The sequence below is a fragment of the Pecten maximus genome, chromosome 3 (assembly GCF_902652985.1).
Source record: "Pecten maximus chromosome 3, xPecMax1.1, whole genome shotgun sequence".
NCBI classification, from domain to species: Eukaryota; Metazoa; Mollusca; class Bivalvia; order Pectinida; family Pectinidae; genus Pecten; species Pecten maximus.
In genome coordinates, this window is record NC_047017.1 from 31,126,576 (window position 1) to 31,144,260 (window position 17,685).

The window sequence follows — 17,685 nt, forward strand, 5'->3', positions numbered from 1 at the left end:
CATGACTGTTCCGGAGATTTATGTCCAGAAGTTGCTTTGCAAGTTTGAAAATACGTCTTGCAAACCCAAATATGCTATTATGTTTCTTTTGTTTAAGACAACAAAATAAATAATGATTTCCAATCAGTTTATAATCTGGTTTGTTTTTGTATTGAAGGTTGAAAATCTACCTACCCATATATGTTAAACCCCCTGGTCGAATTACAGCAAACCAAGATATTTTTAAAGATGACCTCAATGTAAACCATTTCTACCTGAACATCAAAGGGTTCAGAAACTTTCAATGTAAACCACTGCTACCAGAACATCACAGGGTTTAGGTTTTGTTAATCACTCTAAACATTTCAGATTCTAAAACTGGTTTTCAAAATGATCTCCACATTGAAAAAACTTTTTTTTTTGTATGCATTCATTTCCTATCAATTCATAAAATGATACATTTGAAATTGGTTAAAGATGTATCACATTAACAAGAAATAAATGTTTTCCAACATTGAAGAACAATCCTTGTTATATTTTTTGTTAGTACATTGCTGTTATGTTTTAACACATAACTGCTAAATTACAGAATATACATGAAGCATTACATATGCATCAAGACAGTAGTCAGTGAATTTAGTAATATTAAATAAATGTTTCTATATATGGACATCATACAAAAAAGTATATATACACAATAATATATATCATTTAATTTTATACTGACACTTAACATGATATGTGTACACATAAATCACAACCTCAGATATAAAGGGGATCTTATCATTCACACATAATATCCCTGTCAATAATTACATTTCACATCAAACATCTATTGGCAAGATTGTAAGTGCTTTATCCATTTGAATATCTGTGAATTTTCCCATCTTCTGATAAATATATATAATTATCTTCATTTCTTTGTAATTTGAATAAATGACTCATACCTCCTCTGTAAATTTTATGACATTTCAGCAGTTTTTTTTTATTACAATCTCTTTAGGAATTAACTCCTCTATCATAACTCCTACTGGTAAGTACTGAAACTTTGTTGAAGAGGTGACACAACTTTGAACATTGAATGATCTTTATAGGTTCCATGTCAGATTGATCTTCTCTCTCTATTTTTCCCTTCCCCTTACTAACCTGTGTAAATTGAGAAACATCCCTCTAGTACTTTTCAAACAAGGGGAACCTATATATGAAATTTGAGATTTAGCAATAATTGCTGTGTGTTGGCCATGTTATTTTTAAATTGGTCCCAAAATGCAAAACCAGGGACCAAAGGGAACCTACATATGAAATTTTAACAAGATCCCTTCAGTACCTTCTGTAAAATAGCTATAACAATCTTCAATGGTCAAAATCAAAGATGGCGACCTGTTTGCCATGTTGTGTTCAGACTTCAGATTGGTCTCAAAATGCAATATGCATAATAAGGGACCAAGGGGAACATACATATAAAATTTTAGCAAGATCCCTTAGTACCTTCTGTAAAATAGCAATAACAAACTTCAATGGTCAAAATCAAAGATGGCTACCCGTCGGCCATGTTGTTTTCAGGTTGGTCCCAAAATGCAATATGCATAATAAGGGACCAAGGGAAACCTACATATGGAATTTCAGAAAGATCCATTCAGTACTTTCTGAGAAATAGCGATAACAAACTTTAATTGTCAAAATCAAAGATGGTTGCCTGTCGACCATGTTGTTTTCTGACTGGTCCAAAAATGCAATATGCATAACTACGGATCAAGGGGGACCTGCATATGGAATTTGAGAAAGATTCCTTCAGCACTTTCTGAGAAAAAGCGACAACAAGAATTGTTTACGGACGAAGGGACGGAGGGACGGACGGAAGGACGGAGGGATCACGGACGCAAGGCGATCAGATGGTGGGCTAAAAATTCCACCCTGAATATTATCCTCCAGTGTGTAGTACAAAATAAATAATAAGCTTATCAGACTTAGTGGCAATGAAATAATACTTTATTGAAATATATATCTAAATGATTTTTGTTTCAATATTTGATCACACAAGCCTGAGTAATTTTTTGAATATTGTGTACTACTGACAATAAATACACTTGCTCCAATAGGCTTGTCTTAGGCATGCTCATCTGTTATGAATAGCAAACATTGTTAGAAGGCTTGATATCTACGCCACTTTTAAAGTTGATTGATTTCATTGAAAGTCAGTGATATACATGTAGATGGTTCAAAAATAAATATGTCACAAACTTGGAATTAGAACTTCCATTGGAAGCTGTTTGATGATTTTAACACATTTGCAGACAGTGTTCTAGATACATATGCAACCAGTAAGGAATTATGTGAGAAATTATGGTAACTACATGGAGTACTTTTTGTTCAATGAAATCAGTCTTTTTTAAAAGTCTTTGCAACAGCCAGGGTTATACAAGGATAGGTGTCAATCAATCTAATGAATTTCCACTCCTCTACAATACTCTACGATACACTGCAATACAAGATCTAACGATTGGGTGTTAATTATATAATGAGACATACATGTAAACTAAAGAAAACTAGAGGCTGAATGAGCCTGTATCACTCAACTACTTGACTTCTAATGCAACTCTGAAGCTGGTCTGGGTCATTAATGCAGATGTTAAGCTGATGACCTATTTATTCAAATGTAACAGTATTGAGAAGTAATCTGATTATAGATTTAGTACATGTGACCTAGAAAGTAGGTCAAGGTCATTCACTTGACCAAACTTGGTAGCCCTCTACCCAAGCATTCTACAGGACAAATACCAGGTCCCTGGGTCTTTTGTTATTGATAAAATAAAAGATTTGTATTGTGTACTCATGTAGATAAAAGATATCTTAAAGAATTAAAAAACATTTGCACTTTTTCAGGCTTAGCAGATGAAGTGCTAAACTTTTCATAAAATTGACATTGACATTGAATGTCTGGAACATATTATTTGGATCATTCTTGATATTTTAGCATCAAGAAAAACAAGAGGCCCAGAGGGCCTGTACCACTCACCTGGTTTCATGAGATATGAAACAAGAATGATGCTTAAGTATATTTGTCAATGGTATTGCTATGTCAATATATATCATAAGCATTTTATATGGGTACATGTACATTGGTTTTATTTTAATACATAAAATGCCAAAAAGTGCATTAATCCATGAAATGAAATGGACTTTTGGAGCGACCCCATAGGGATGCTACCACACAAATGTGAGTGATATATATTGCTTAGTTTCAGAGAAGAACTTGTTTAGACCAATTGACCCCTTTTGACCCTGCCCTCTGCCCCCTTGGGGGTCAGCTCCTTCCTTTATGCAATTTTGAATCCCTCCCCAATAGGATGCTACCAGTCAAACCATTGCTAAGTTTCAGAGAATAAGTTGTTTAAATCAATTTAGCCAAATTGACCCCTTTTGGCCCCACCCCTCAGCCCCCTGGCGGCCCGGGTCAACCCCAACATTTTTACAATTTCGAATCCCAACCCCATAACCATGCTACCATACAAATGTGAGTAATATGTGAGAAGAACAAATTGGCCATTTTTGGCCCTGCTCCTCAGGCCCCTGGGGGGGGTCAGCCCCACCATTTGTACACTTTTGAATCCCCAACTCATAGGGATGCTACCAGGCAAATATGAGCGATATCCATTTCTTAGTTTCAGAGCAGAAGTCGTTTATATCAATTCTGCAAACTGACCCCTTTTGGCCCCGCCCCTCAGCCCCCAGGGGGATCGGCCCCGTCATTTGTAAAATTTCAAATTCCTAGCTACCCCAAGGTGATGCTACCAGTAAAATATGAGAGATATCCATTGCTTGGTTCAGGAGAAGAAGTCAATTATATGAATATAGCCCGATTGACCACATTTGGCCCCGCCCCTCAGGCCCCTGGGGGGTCAGCCCCATCATTTGTAAAAGTTTGAATCCCCATCCCTTAGTGATGCTACCAGGCAAATATGAGCGACAGCCATTGCATGGTTTCAGAGAAGAAGTCGTTTATATCAATAGCACCAAATTGACCCTTTTGGCCCTGCCCCAGAGGCCCCCAGGGGGTCAGCCCAATCATTTGTACAATTTTGAGTCTCCTACCCATAGGGATGCTTCTGACCAAATTTGTTCAAATTCCGATCAGGGGTTATGAAGAAGTCAAATAAGTCAATTGTTGACAGACGGACGGACGATGGACGCCACGGTAAGGCATAAGCTCACCTTGGTCCTTCGGACCAGGTGAGCTAAAAATGGTTTGTAAAAATTTGTTTTTGAAACAAATCAGCACTTGATGCCATCCTTATGGAAGACAATTCAGCACCACAAGGGTTAAACAAGAAAATAATCTAATGATTTTAGCATGTTAGCTTTAACCCATTTAATCTTGAATGCAGGTCAGGATCATTCATTTAAACAAACTTTGTAGCCCTTCATCCTAGCATTCTACAAGCCCAATATAAGGTCCCTGGTCTCAGTAACTTAATTATTGAGAAAAGGGCTTTTAAATATTTTAGCCTATTTGACCCCAGTGACCTTGAATATAGCCCAAGGTCATTCATTTTCACAGACAAAGTTGGTAGCTCTTCATCTGAGCATGCCACAGGCCCAATATCAGGTCTTGGGTGTCTTTGTAATTGAGATTTGTTTTATGATTTTATCCTTTTTGACCTCACTGACCTTGAAACAAACTTGCCAGATCCTGGTTATTAAATAAAGAAATCAAGAATTTAGCATATTTGACCCCTGTGATCTTCAGTAAAGATCAATGTCATTCATTTGAACAATCTTTATATTTCTTCCCAAGTATGCCACAGGTCCAATATCAGGTCTCTGGTCTCTGACTTGGTTATTGAAAAGAAGCCATTTAATTTTTAGCCTATTTGACCTATGTGACCTTAAATGTAGGCAAAGGTCATTCATAGGTCAAGGTAATTAATTTCAACAAAGTTGGTAGCCCTGCCCTTCAGGTCTGTGGGCTTTTGGTTATTGAGAAGTTGTTTCAAGGAAAAGTTGATGCCAGACGGAGAGACAGACGATGGATGGCTGATGACACACCATGGCATAAGCTCCCTACCCCTTTGCAAGTGAGTTAATAAACCATAAAAAAAGCGGATTGGAATGAAAAGAAAGTTCACAGAAAAGTATATATGGATAGGATATAGATTCCAAGTGTGGCAATCTCCTATTCTGCAGGTGACTCATTTTTATCTGTCTCCTATGACTATCTCCTACTATTAGGCTGTCCAACGTCCTGTTAACAGATGATAGAAGAGAGACCTGAACCCCAATCACTATAGTATTCTGGGATAGTAAGTAGTGTTCTAAAATAATGGAAAGATGCAAGATGGATTATGCATATGCGACAACCTTTCTTGAACTTTCCTTTACATCAAGTACACTGTAAATTTATGATAAATGGAAAATGATTAATCGTGAACCAACCATAAACCAAGCACAAAAAGTACAAATGAAGTCTAAATGTCTGTCAAATACTATTTTGTACAGTAGGTCAGCAAGTTCTGTACAGAAAAAAAAATCAATAAAACACTGGTGTGTTGCGTTTCTGAGTGCATTCATTGTTTATGTTGATTATGCCTTCATATTGTATGCCTGGCAGCTCAGATGTGGGACACTGCACTTAACATAGGATTAGCAAGGTGGGAATTGTAGATCATCGGGTGGTTTCAGCCTAAATAATAGCATCGTGTACAGTACATCAGCCGTGTTGACTCCATCACATTGAAAATTGCTGCTATTAAAATATATAATCAAATTAATGCTGTTGGATAGATGTTGCGATAGTTTTTTCATAAAACAACATTGTCTATCGCTATAAATGTGAAATATTGGCCGGCATTTTTAGCAGACGACCATTGTGAAAAGTGTAACAAATCTTACCGATGCCATTTTGCGGTGTGTTTATGCTACTGTTTATCAGCAGCCCAACTGCCTCGTTCATGTAGTAATCCTAACATCGTCAGAGATTTGCCACTACTTATATTCATTCTTCTAATGCATGTCATTTTCCATAATATCAAACTGAATATTGCTTTTTTAACAGGCAGCAAAACCGGAAGTGGCTGTAGGAGATGCGTGTAACATTAGGATAAAATGACGGATAATATTTGGTGTATCTTGAAAGAAATGAAAAGAGTTATGGCTGATGAAACCAGTCTAGGTCTCTTTTTTTTTTCAAAACAAGTTTCAAGTGTAATTATATTTGTAATTATATTTTTCAAACTAGAAACAAACTCTCCAATATCCTGACCCTAACACGCTTTTTTTATTATTGAGATGTGAAATCACCTTAATGTACAGTGTATTTAATTCTTCGTCCCCGTATGCTGTCACACTCACTGTCATAGAATCTAATATCATATCATATAATTTTTTTAATGACAAAAAGGTTGTTTGATATGGCGCGGGAAGGATGTCATAATTAAATATTTTTGCCTAGGCAGAAATCGAATTTTGCCTAGGCAAAAATAATTGTGCCTAGGCAAAATTCGATTTTTGCCTAGATAAGGCAAAAATATTTCTGCCTAAGCAAAAATAATTTTGCTTCTGCTTTGGCAAAATTTGATTTCTGCCTGTTAAGCAATATTCGATTTTTGCCTAAGACCCGGTCTGGCCGTGCATTTTTCCACTCCTGCTACAAATGTACTTATATATATGCACATTATCTTAGTTTGAAGAGCTTAACTGAATTAATCATATATGATATAGGTCTCTGACTACATGGCTCGACATGACGATAGATAATTGATCGGTCAAGGTAAAGGTTAAATATAAATACGATATCAGAACGTTTTTAACGACCAAAGGGAAATAACTCCTATCTATCTCGTATCTATCTCGTATCACAGTCATGCGCATAGTTACACACAGGAAGTTAGCATTACATTTCGCGCGAAACAGTGTGCACGTGATCAAAACAAAAACACAAGAAACCATTTTGTTATTCTGCATCAGCATGCCGAAGAGAAGAAATCCATTCGGCGACTGTTCTCCCCTCCAGCTTAAAACACATGTTGGTCAGAAAGAGCTAAGTGATGGTGTGTCCGGGAAAGATCATCTGAAGGCAGTGTATGGTAACTATACCTTTCGTATTAATGACTTTGATATGCCATTCGCGACCGGCTGCTTGTCGAAACAAAACAAAATCTCCAGCTTCTAGACTTTACTTGCCTGAGTTTCCTCTGACCCTGAAATCACGCTTAGTGATGTCAGGGTCAGAGGAACCTTAGACACATCTTGGCTAAGTCCGGCGTCAGCAGGTCTGGAGAAGTCTTGATTTCACTTGGGTAAAGGATAACAGGAATGTTAAAGGATAAGCTTTATTAAGTTTCGTAAACAGTAGCAAATCGCATTTATACCACCAGAAAATGTCTCATTTATATGTAATCTTATATGTTATTATTTCATAAAACGAGTTGAAATATCATCTGTGGATTTTTTTCTGTAAAATCACCCATTTTTGTAACAGGAAATTGCAATTTCTGTTTCATTTGCCCATTTCTTAATATACTGGAACTTCCCTAAACTGATCGTGCACGGTACGTGACTTTGTGTCCATATTAGAGACGGTTCCGTTTGGAGAAGTATGACTGGTAATCAGGATACTGGGATAATATTGATCAGAGAACGTTTTGTATCTTTGAAGCAGTGTTAATATTATGCAGGTTAATGAATACGTATAAAGCATTTACAAAAAATCAACTATTAAATAAATTCTATTACTGACTGAAAACACATATGCCATAATTTCACTCATAGACTTGCATCCGGCCTATCGCTGCACCTCTGTGCTTACAGGCATTTCAAACTAAGAGTATAGTTTTCACAAATAAAAATAACAACAATAATTTTAAACATTAACCAGTCCCTACCGGCCTTATTAAGATCATTAATAGTGCATTTTAAAATGAAGTCTGGTCTACATATTAGTTTCCTTATGGTATGCAAATTTGTCTGCTGCATATAAATACCTGTTAGGGGCCTTCATGAGCTCATGCAAATGAGATGCAAAGCTCTGGCTACTATATATAGCTCTACTTGTTTTCTTATGGTTAACAGACTTCACCGTTTTGATAAATCATGGTGATTTGCAAGTCATTTTGATATTAGTACACAATTAAATCATAATGCTCCTCTAGTCATAGGTGTTATGTACTGAGATTACGAGATTCAAGAAGATTTCAATATGATTTCACAGTCGGTTGGCTGGGAATTCGAATCTGCCATGGTCGTTCAGGTAGCTAGCTATATATCGGCTGATTTACAAAAATAGTTTTGAGTGTGTATTTTAACCATTCTTGACAGTCATTTCGGTTTTAAAAATTCAGAGGAATCGGTATGCAGAAGTTTTTCATTACTATATATATAAGTATATAATGAAGAAGGATTGATTACGTATATGTACATAACCATTTCGATCGGTATCAAGAGGTGATCAGTTTTGGGAAGTCGCACTGGAATCAATATCCTAGTCATAGAAATATGGTTTTAGAGAAGAATTTAAATTATCTATGTAACTAATTCAAGGAATCTTGACTTACAAAATGAATCATTCATTTAATCAACTATGAAATTGTACTATGATAATTTATAATAAAATATTTATGGTTTTGAAGACAACCTGCCATCATCAATGTGTATGCAGGGCTGTACAATTCTTAAAAAATTTCCACTATCCTATGTTTTCCACTAGCCCTGATCAGAGTTCTACTAGCCCCTGCACTTTTGCAACTTTTCAGTACATTTATTGTGGTAATTATGGATTTCACATCGTTAAAATTAGAATACCTTTCCAGTGTGGTTAGTGTTTTGACTGGACTCAGATTAGTTAGTTATATTGCTTGTTTTAGTCTCCAAGATCTTTATCCTAGGCTGCCTCTCTGTCCCAATTAGTGGTGAAAGTAGTTTATGTGGGTATTGCAATAAAATAGTAGGATATTAGCAGTCGAGTTTTACCAATTTAACCAAATTGGTGGTAATAACTAAAATTTAGTGGAAATAATCAAAATCTAGTGGTAATGATGATAAACCTGTAGTAATGATGATAAAGCTGTGGTAATAATAAAAAAACCTGGGGTATAGCAGAAAGTGTCAGAAATTTCCACTGGGGCGAGCAAATTTCCACTTTTCTAATCCCTAGTGCCCAAGCTAGTAGAATTTTCATCAGGCTAAAGGCTAGTGGGAAAAATAAGCTACATAGTAGCCCTTGGGCTAGTGGAACATTTTCAGAATTTTACACCCCTGGGGTCACGTTCCTTTTGTTATATTGTCTTGCTCTGTTCTTGTTCTGACATTAATTCACATCTGGAATTCTGCTGTTTCAGAGAAGACACGACAAATACTATTCAGTGGAGCAATGAAGAGCAAGACAAACAACATGATAACTGATGCTAATGATAACAACATCATATTTCCAAGCCAAAGTCCCCCGCAGACAGTCCCTTCCACAACTCTCCCAGGTCAGATGTGTCTGACCCATGGGGGACAATTGACAATGTCAGCCCCTTCAACACAGGAGCAGATGACTGTTGACACATGTATGTCTCAGAGAGTTCCCAGTGCCACACTCCCAGGACAGATGTGTCTTGACCAGACTGGCCAGCTCACTACACCACAGGAACAAATGTCTATAGATACTGATCCTTGTCCCCCAAAGTCATTTGATTTCTTCAAACTCAAAGGAAAAGGTAAGTATCAACTATTAGTTTATTTGCTCATAAATGTAGTAATTTACATAAATCGTAAATGTGAATAATTTTTTATTGTACCATTGATCCAGATTGCTTCTTTATCACCATTTCTTGTTTCAGGAAATTTTCCAGCAAAGAAGAACTGTCAAGTAAACCCATCAAAATGTTGTTTTTGTGAGAACATGGTTGCTAAAGACTCCATCCAGCAGTGCTGTAGTTGTCAGGGAGATTTTTGTCAACTTTGTTCAACAATCAAGTAAGTAGCCTTAGCCATATTACATGTTCTGTTTTATAGTGGGCCTGTAGCTAGCCTATATAGACAATCATTGTCCGATACCCACGGTTAACTGCATTACACTGCTATACTTATCACCTGAAGGTCAACTCTTTGAAAAATCTTCGATTCAATAGAGGCTTTTTGATTGTCTCTGTCACATTTTCCTATCAGAATTAATTTCAGCCAATCAAATTGAATGTAACATACGTACACTTTATAGATGCTGCATATCAATAACAGTGGCTGTCAGTGATCTGGAATATGTGTTTCAGAAATATAGTATCAAAAAATTTAAACCATTTTAGCAGAATATTATTGATATCTTTTTATTTGACAGAGATGTCCTGTCAAGCATGATAATCACACCTGGGCTGTTCCTAACATACCAAAAAACATTGCTGTTCTAGGCTATACTTGTTCAAACGCTTAAGACCCATAGGACTTCTTGCCCACTATATGTTTATCACATGTACGGAATCTGCATGCCTTCGTGGGTGCAACCATATTGTTACATACACTTTTTAATATTTTCCCCTCTAAATGGGAAGAGTTTTTATTCTGAACCGACGATGGTAGAGAGTGTTTAAAAATTTCTGTCTAAACACCTAAACTAAACTAAACAGTAAATAATTATATAATATACCTGTATTACATTTTGATACTCTTAGAAGCGCTTTCACTAAAATGTAACTCTTTATTTATTCTTTCATTTTAACAGTTATGACGAATGTATGGAGAGGATGTTTTGTCTGAATTGTAATCCTTGAGGTCCCTCCAAAATGAAGAGATGTCACCGAGTATTGGCATTGTTGTGTTAGTATCGGTAGCCTAGCTTGGGATACGAAGTGTTTCCTGGTCATTCAGAAATGCTCTCATGGACTATTAATGTAGAGCATAGAAACACCTGATGGTTTCCGGTTGTTTTGCTGATGTTCCTTGATCTAGTTGATGAAAGAGTACCTACCAAGTAAGGAATCAAATGTAAAAAATTCTCATGTTATGATGAGGCCATGAAAACCGATTTGCAGAAATTCAAGACTGGTAGAATTTATTGGCAAACATTTAGAAGCTAATGAAGTTTATGATGATGAGAGTGCATTAACAGTAAAATTTCTATGGAAAACCACACAATGTCCCAATGAAATATTGAGATTTTTGTCTAATGTATGACATTGACCATCCGATTACATATTCAATAGTCATTATTGTCAATTTTAAAATCGATTTTCCATAGGATTCTGAACAAAACTCATTGTTGTAGGGACTGGCCTGATGTAGCAATAGAATAAGAGATAGTATATACTTTCTTGTGCAATAATTGTAGTAAAGTGTAGCTGTCTATCTAGAGAGCCAAAGGAAATGTATGTGCAGGTATTTAATTCTTCAAGTCTTATCAGAATGACAATCAAAGTTGCAGTAGTTAATGAGGGTTTGTTTTCTAACTGTTTTACCTTTATAAATTGTTTCTGAGACATTAGAGGTACTGTTAATCACTTAAATTTCGCAAATACTTCAAATTTTTTTCGTGAACTTATATAATTACCTCTCCAGATATACAATTGTATTTGCAAATACAATGTACATGTTTTTGTGAATGCTGATCTAGAAATGACATTTAATGACAAGCTATGGAAAGTCATGGACCTGCAAGACTCTTGTATTGTGAACTGATAGCTTGGCTGCCATCCAGAAATGTAATTGTCATACATATAATTGCAAAGGATTTAAATTTGTGATTGACTCTCGCACCTTTATGTGAAAATAAATCCCATGTAAAATATAAGTGATTTACTCAAATCATTTGGATGTAATAGATCAAAAAATGACTCAAGAAATAGGAGAATCTTGATGACTTTTATTTCCACATTTTAGCTTCCTATGTAACAGCTTCTGGAAAAGACTTTGATCAGCATTTCACAACAAATACCTCTATGTCCCTAGTCATTCGGACAGTATTGCCTGTATGTTTTCTGTTAGAAATGTTTATACTACAGCTAACAAATACAAAGTATCATGTTTTCTTATCTATATATACAGTGAGTATACATTTTTATGCATGGACATCTATTAAAAATTCACAAAAATGAAATTTGTATTTAAAATTTTATTGATGTTATTTTTGTTGTTCGTAGAGTTTGGAAAGTATGTATTGTAAGTCATTTTCTCATCAAGTGGACATGTATACATGTATTTTGTCAGAAAATTATTATTGATTTCGTTTATTTCAAAGTCAAGTGCTAGTGAAATGTTCAGTACAATCTATATCTACTATGGTTTCAGTAAAGATTTACATGAAGTTGTCAATATTTGCTGACAAGAGAGATAACTCTTACAAACTTTCTCAATATATATACAGAACTGAATATTGTTGTGGAAATATTCTGTTGAAATGATGTGGTAAATATCAAAGATGTGAGTTTCTGTGAAGTGTAGAAATCAATATTTTGATGACCTACTGTACCTTTACTAAGGATGTCAATTTGTTATATAATCTGTTTTTTTACTGATTTGTAAAGTTGTATGAATTATTTGTTATACACAGGTTGGATTTCAACCAATAATAAAAAGCTCTTATTTTCTAGTATAACTTGTGTTGTGGATTCATGATTACTAATGTAAAATTGTTCAATTATCATACCTGCCTCACAGAGCTGGGTATTGTTCATTTGATATGATTAGATGTAGGACAGGTCTTTGATCAATGGTCAGTTACTAAAGATATAATCTCTCCATTGCAGTAATTGTTATCAATGTAGGACTCGCATCTTTTTAGCTCACCTGGCCAAAAGTTGGTCAGAAACTTCCTTGGGGAAGGGGAACAGGGGCCTGACAGGAATGGCCCAATTAAGGGAAATGAGAAGTAATCGCTACTAGTCTTTAAGTACAGTACTTAATGGGTTTGAACCAAATTTGGTCAGAAACATCTTTTGGGGTAAGGGAATAGATTTTGCATAAATGGTGACTGACTCCTTTGGGGCCAATAGGGGAAATAAAAGCAATTCCTTGGAATTGCTATTGTCACAATGTGCTGAATGGATTTTAACCAAATTTAGTCAAAAACATTCTTGGGTGAAGGGGAACAGATTTTGAATAAATGGTGACACTGGCCGCACTGGGACCAGAGGGGTGGGACTCAAGAAAGGAAATAGAGGTAAATCCTTTAATTTGCAACTTGTCATAAAGTACTGAATGGATTTTAACCAAATTTTGTCAGAAACATCCTTGGTGGAAGGGGAACAGATTTTGCATAAATTGTGATTCTGACACCCCTGGGGCCTTAGGGGCGGGGTCCAATAGGGGAAATTGAGGTACATCCAGAAAATTCCTACTTGTCCTGAATGACTAGATAATGAATTTTGATGGAATTTAGTCTTGGGCATTATTGGGCAAAGGTAATCTAATGTATAAATGGGGTGTGTGGGTTCCCTTTTGGGGTGCAGTAAGGTGGCCTAGTAGGGGAAATGTTGAAAAAACAAACTTTTAATTCCTTCTTGAAGAATGACAGGATTTGGTTTAAACCATAGTTAGAAGATTCATAAAAAAGGTAGAAAGTAATTGTAATGTAACCCTGATTACCGAAATATCCAGGTGATAGATGCAGGCCCTATGGGCCACTTGTTCCTTCACATCATCTGATGACACTGACAATGTGGTGTCGCTACTAACCATCCACTGAAGACACTGGCAATATTGTGTCTACCAATCATCCACTGACTGCACTGACAGCATGGTCTCTATCAACCATATACTGCCAACGTAGTGTCTACCAACCATCCACTGACAACGTGGTGTCTCTACCAACCATCCACTGCCAACGTAGTGTCTACCAACCATCCACTGACAATGTGGTGTCTATCAGCTATCCACTGACAACGTGGTGTCTCTACCAACCATCCACTGAAAACGCAGTGTCTCTACCAACCATCCACTGACAACGTAGTGTCTCTACAAACCATCCACTGACAATGTGGTGTCTATCAGCTGACAACGTGGTGTCTCTACCAACCATCCACTGACAACGTGGTGTCTCTACCAACCATCCACTGACAATGTGGTGTCCATCAGCTATCAACTGACAACGTGGTGTCTCTACCAACCATCCACTGACAACGTGGTGTCTCTACCAACCATCCACTGACAATGTGGTGTCTATCAACTATCCACTGACAACGCAGTGTCTCTACCAACCATCCACTGACAACGCGGTGTCTCTACCAACCATCCACTGACAACGTGGTGTCTCTACCAACAATCCACTGATGGCACTGACAATATGGTGTCTATCGACCATCCACCGATGACAATGGTTTCGCTAGGTAATATAACTACCCACTGACGGCACTGACAACGTAGTGTCTCGATCAACCATCCACTGACGACACTGACAATGTGTTGTCTCGAATCATTTACTGACGTTACTCGTTACATAAATTAATGGCAGGAGGAGTGACATTATAAAAAAAAATCAAGTCTGCTTACTTCAGGCAGCGGAAGGAAACAATAGGTGTTCACAGACCAGTGTGGCACAGGAAAGACTCATGATTGAGATAATATACTATTTTACACATTAAAATGATTAGAGTTACCACCTCTTGTTGTTTTGTTTCGTCACGCGTGCAAAGAAGAGAGTTTAATAAGCTAACATTTCGCATAGTAATATCTATGAAAACAAAATTAGCAGTGTCGGTATATGTGACGTCACTTGATGATGTACATCTGAACACGTCATCACATAATGTTTCATGGACACGTATGTTGTATTTTTACCGAGATGAAACGCAAATGTAATGAAAAAAGACAAATGGAAGTATCCTACCTGGTCTGTTCCTTTGCCACTTCACTCCTCGTGTGTTTTAGTAGTCTTTTTACAGATCGTCTGATTCTGTGGTAAAACTTAAAATAACTACTACACTCCATTCTTCATATGGTATTTAAAGGGTTTAATGTGTCGGCCATCTTGGAAGAGTAAAATGAGATCACACAATATAATTTATATACATGGTACATGTAGAAAATCTATATAAAAATGAATTTATCTAACAATAATATTTCATGAATTATCTTTAATTGTTGTTTTGATAACATAAACATATTAGGTATCATTCATTGTCCAACAAAACGAAAATCATTAAAAACAATTTTTTAAAACCTTACATTGTAGGTCGAGTCCAGGAATGTTCGGGTTCAGCTTTCCATAAGTCAATATACTTTCTGGAACATAAACATAGATATTATGGGAATTTTCCATTTCTCAGAGAATATGTTTTAACTATTGGAATATTTTGACCGTCACAGTCTTCGTCAGCCGAATGGGTTGCTGAGAAGTGGTCATCTCTGTGTAGTGTCACGTGCAGATGGACAATCACGTGACACTAGGAGATAATTGCACACAGGTGGTAGACCCAGCCCCTCGTCTCTGTTCAATGGCCGTCTCTGTTTAATAGCGATAGCTTCTTTGACTCGCCTTTGTTGTGTGTTGTTCTTCCGATGTCAAGATGTTAGTGGTAATGAGATTGGTGGTATAACGCGTGTGGCTACAATGTTCATGGATCCTGAATTGGTTCCTGATTGGCGTTCTTTCAGCCTGATGTCTAGTGACCTGCCTGTTTCCCCCACATAGTCGTTGTTGCAATGTTCACATCTTATATAGTAGACCACACTTTTTCAACTTGTCAGTTTTATCTTTCACATGTGTGAGTTGTTGCATTGTAGAATTTGTGGTTTGTGGTAGATGGTAGATCTTCACTCCATGCCTTCTGAAGATTCTGTGCAATGTCTCGGACAAAACACGTATACAAGGATGACCAATGCACACTTCCTTAGTATTGTTGTTTGTCTGTTTGTTTGGAGTTTTCTTCTCTCTCTTTTTGGGATGGCGAACATCCACTCTGGGTATTCTTTGGTCCGTAATGCTGTCTTGATGTGTTCGATCTCTGTATTTTGGTCATCTTTGTTGGTTACTAGTTTCTCGACTCGATGGAATACTGTTCTTACTACCGATCGCTAGTGGTCCAAGTGGTGTAGGATTTGAAATTCAGGTACCGATCTGCGTGGGCAGGTTTCCTATAGCCAATAACCTTGGTGGAGCTATCATTATTGATATGGATTTTAAGTATCCAAAAAAGGGATCTTGCCGTTTTCCTCACATTCGGATAAAAAATTAATGTGTTCGTCTATCTTGTCCAGGTGGTCTGAGAACTCATCTATGTGGTATTCGTTGAGGTTGGTCATGGTATCATCCACGTATCGGAACCAAAATGATGGTTCTGATACCTGGATGAGACGACCATCATTGAAAAGAGACGAGGGGCTGGACCTACCCCATGTGTACAATGTTCTTCTAGTGTCACGTGATTGTCCACCTGCACGTGACATTTCACAGAGCTGACCACTTGTCAGTGACACATTCGTCTGATGAAGACTGTGTCGCAGTCGAAATATTCCAATAGGTAAAACATATTCTCCGAGTAATAGGAAATTCTCATAATATTATCAATCCGAAGAATGAGAACAGCATTTACAGTTGTATAAACATATGTTAACATCCAAGAATAGTAACAGAGTTTTGAATTGTCTTCACATTTCACATAACACTCCTGTTGCGTAAACGGGTGTATTTCATTATTGCCATGTAAAAAACCTTGAAAGTTGACCAGACTTTTTCTGTTTATTTGTAACTTAAGTCAGCCTGCGAGTGTACAGGTAGCTGGACCACTGGAAAAGGATGCGTTTGCACGTGTTAACTGTCCTAAGGAAAGGTGTTCAGCCTTTCACCTTCAGCGTAGTTATCATATGCCCACTTTAGGAAATATTGAGGACAATACACTGCCCCACTTCAATGGAGTATTTTGTGAAATATGAAGACAATTCTAACCTTTCAAAACTCAATTCTTGGATGTTGGCACCTGAAGCTGTACCCAAACATTCCTGGACTCGACTTAAAGATATGTATTAAAGATTTATTTTTCAAACGATTTTCGTTTTGTTTAACAATGAATGGTGTTATTATATTAATGTTTATGTAACTAAAATCAGCAATTTAAGATAATTGATGACATGTTGTATAAATTCATTTTTGACATATTGTGTCATCTCGGATTACTCTTCCAAAATGACCGACACACTAAACCCTGAAGGGGCATCTAGATATCACATTCAGTGATATTAAGACTATAAATCACTCTGGTGCTATAAACCAGAAGTAACTCGATATATTGTTATGTATTATGGTTAACCATGGCCTTGGTGTCGACATGTAATTTGTTAAGCTATTTCTAAATTTCAACAAAACATGCGAAAATGTTTCTGGGGGACACATATCGCATATATTGCACATAATAACCATGCCGTTTTGCTCACAAGTATCCATAGCACACAATGTGAGCATTGGTTTGACCGGATTTGACTTATTCTATAAACACTGATTCTAGTTTGACCCTGAAATGCAAATGGCGGTTGTGAGAATGATGTCACATAAATATGGCATATAGGGAGGCATAAAAAACAAGTGAACTTAGTTGGACACGCCTATTAAAAACTCTGGACATGACAAGAAGGCTTTTAGGAAACATTGTTAAACCATAGAGTAAATGATGCATATTTCTGAAAAAGGCTCCAACTTTTCTTGAAAGCATCCTTCTTATTATGATCAGATGTATGAAATAAGAGCATTTTTTTCTGTTTGAAATGCCTCTCTATATGTCACATTTGTGTAATATTATTCACAGCTGC

At 36.7% G+C, this 17,685-nt stretch overlaps 2 protein-coding genes across 2 annotated transcripts in view; one reads left to right on the forward strand and one right to left on the reverse strand.

Moving 5' to 3' along the window:
- The window catches only part of LOC117323893 (centrosomal protein of 170 kDa protein B-like), a 93,962-nt gene extending 87,951 nt beyond the window's left edge, over window positions 1-6,011 (reverse strand). The window contains exon 1 of the mRNA XM_033879403.1: window positions 5,869-6,011. Within this exon, the coding sequence (XP_033735294.1) occupies window positions 5,869-5,877 (9 nt within the window). The 5' untranslated portion in view covers window positions 5,878-6,011. The remainder of the gene's footprint in view (window positions 1-5,868) is intronic.
- Window positions 6,012-6,855: 844 nt separating this feature from the next.
- LOC117323895 (apoptosis regulatory protein Siva-like) lies at window positions 6,856-12,538 on the forward strand. The gene is made up of 4 exons (XM_033879412.1): window positions 6,856-7,061; window positions 9,312-9,674; window positions 9,798-9,933; window positions 10,673-12,538. Exons 1-4 carry the CDS (start codon window positions 6,944-6,946, stop codon window positions 10,719-10,721), a joined length of 666 nt encoding a protein of 221 aa, XP_033735303.1. The 5' UTR covers window positions 6,856-6,943; the 3' UTR covers window positions 10,722-12,538.
- The last annotated feature ends 5,147 nt before the right edge of the window (window positions 12,539-17,685 follow it).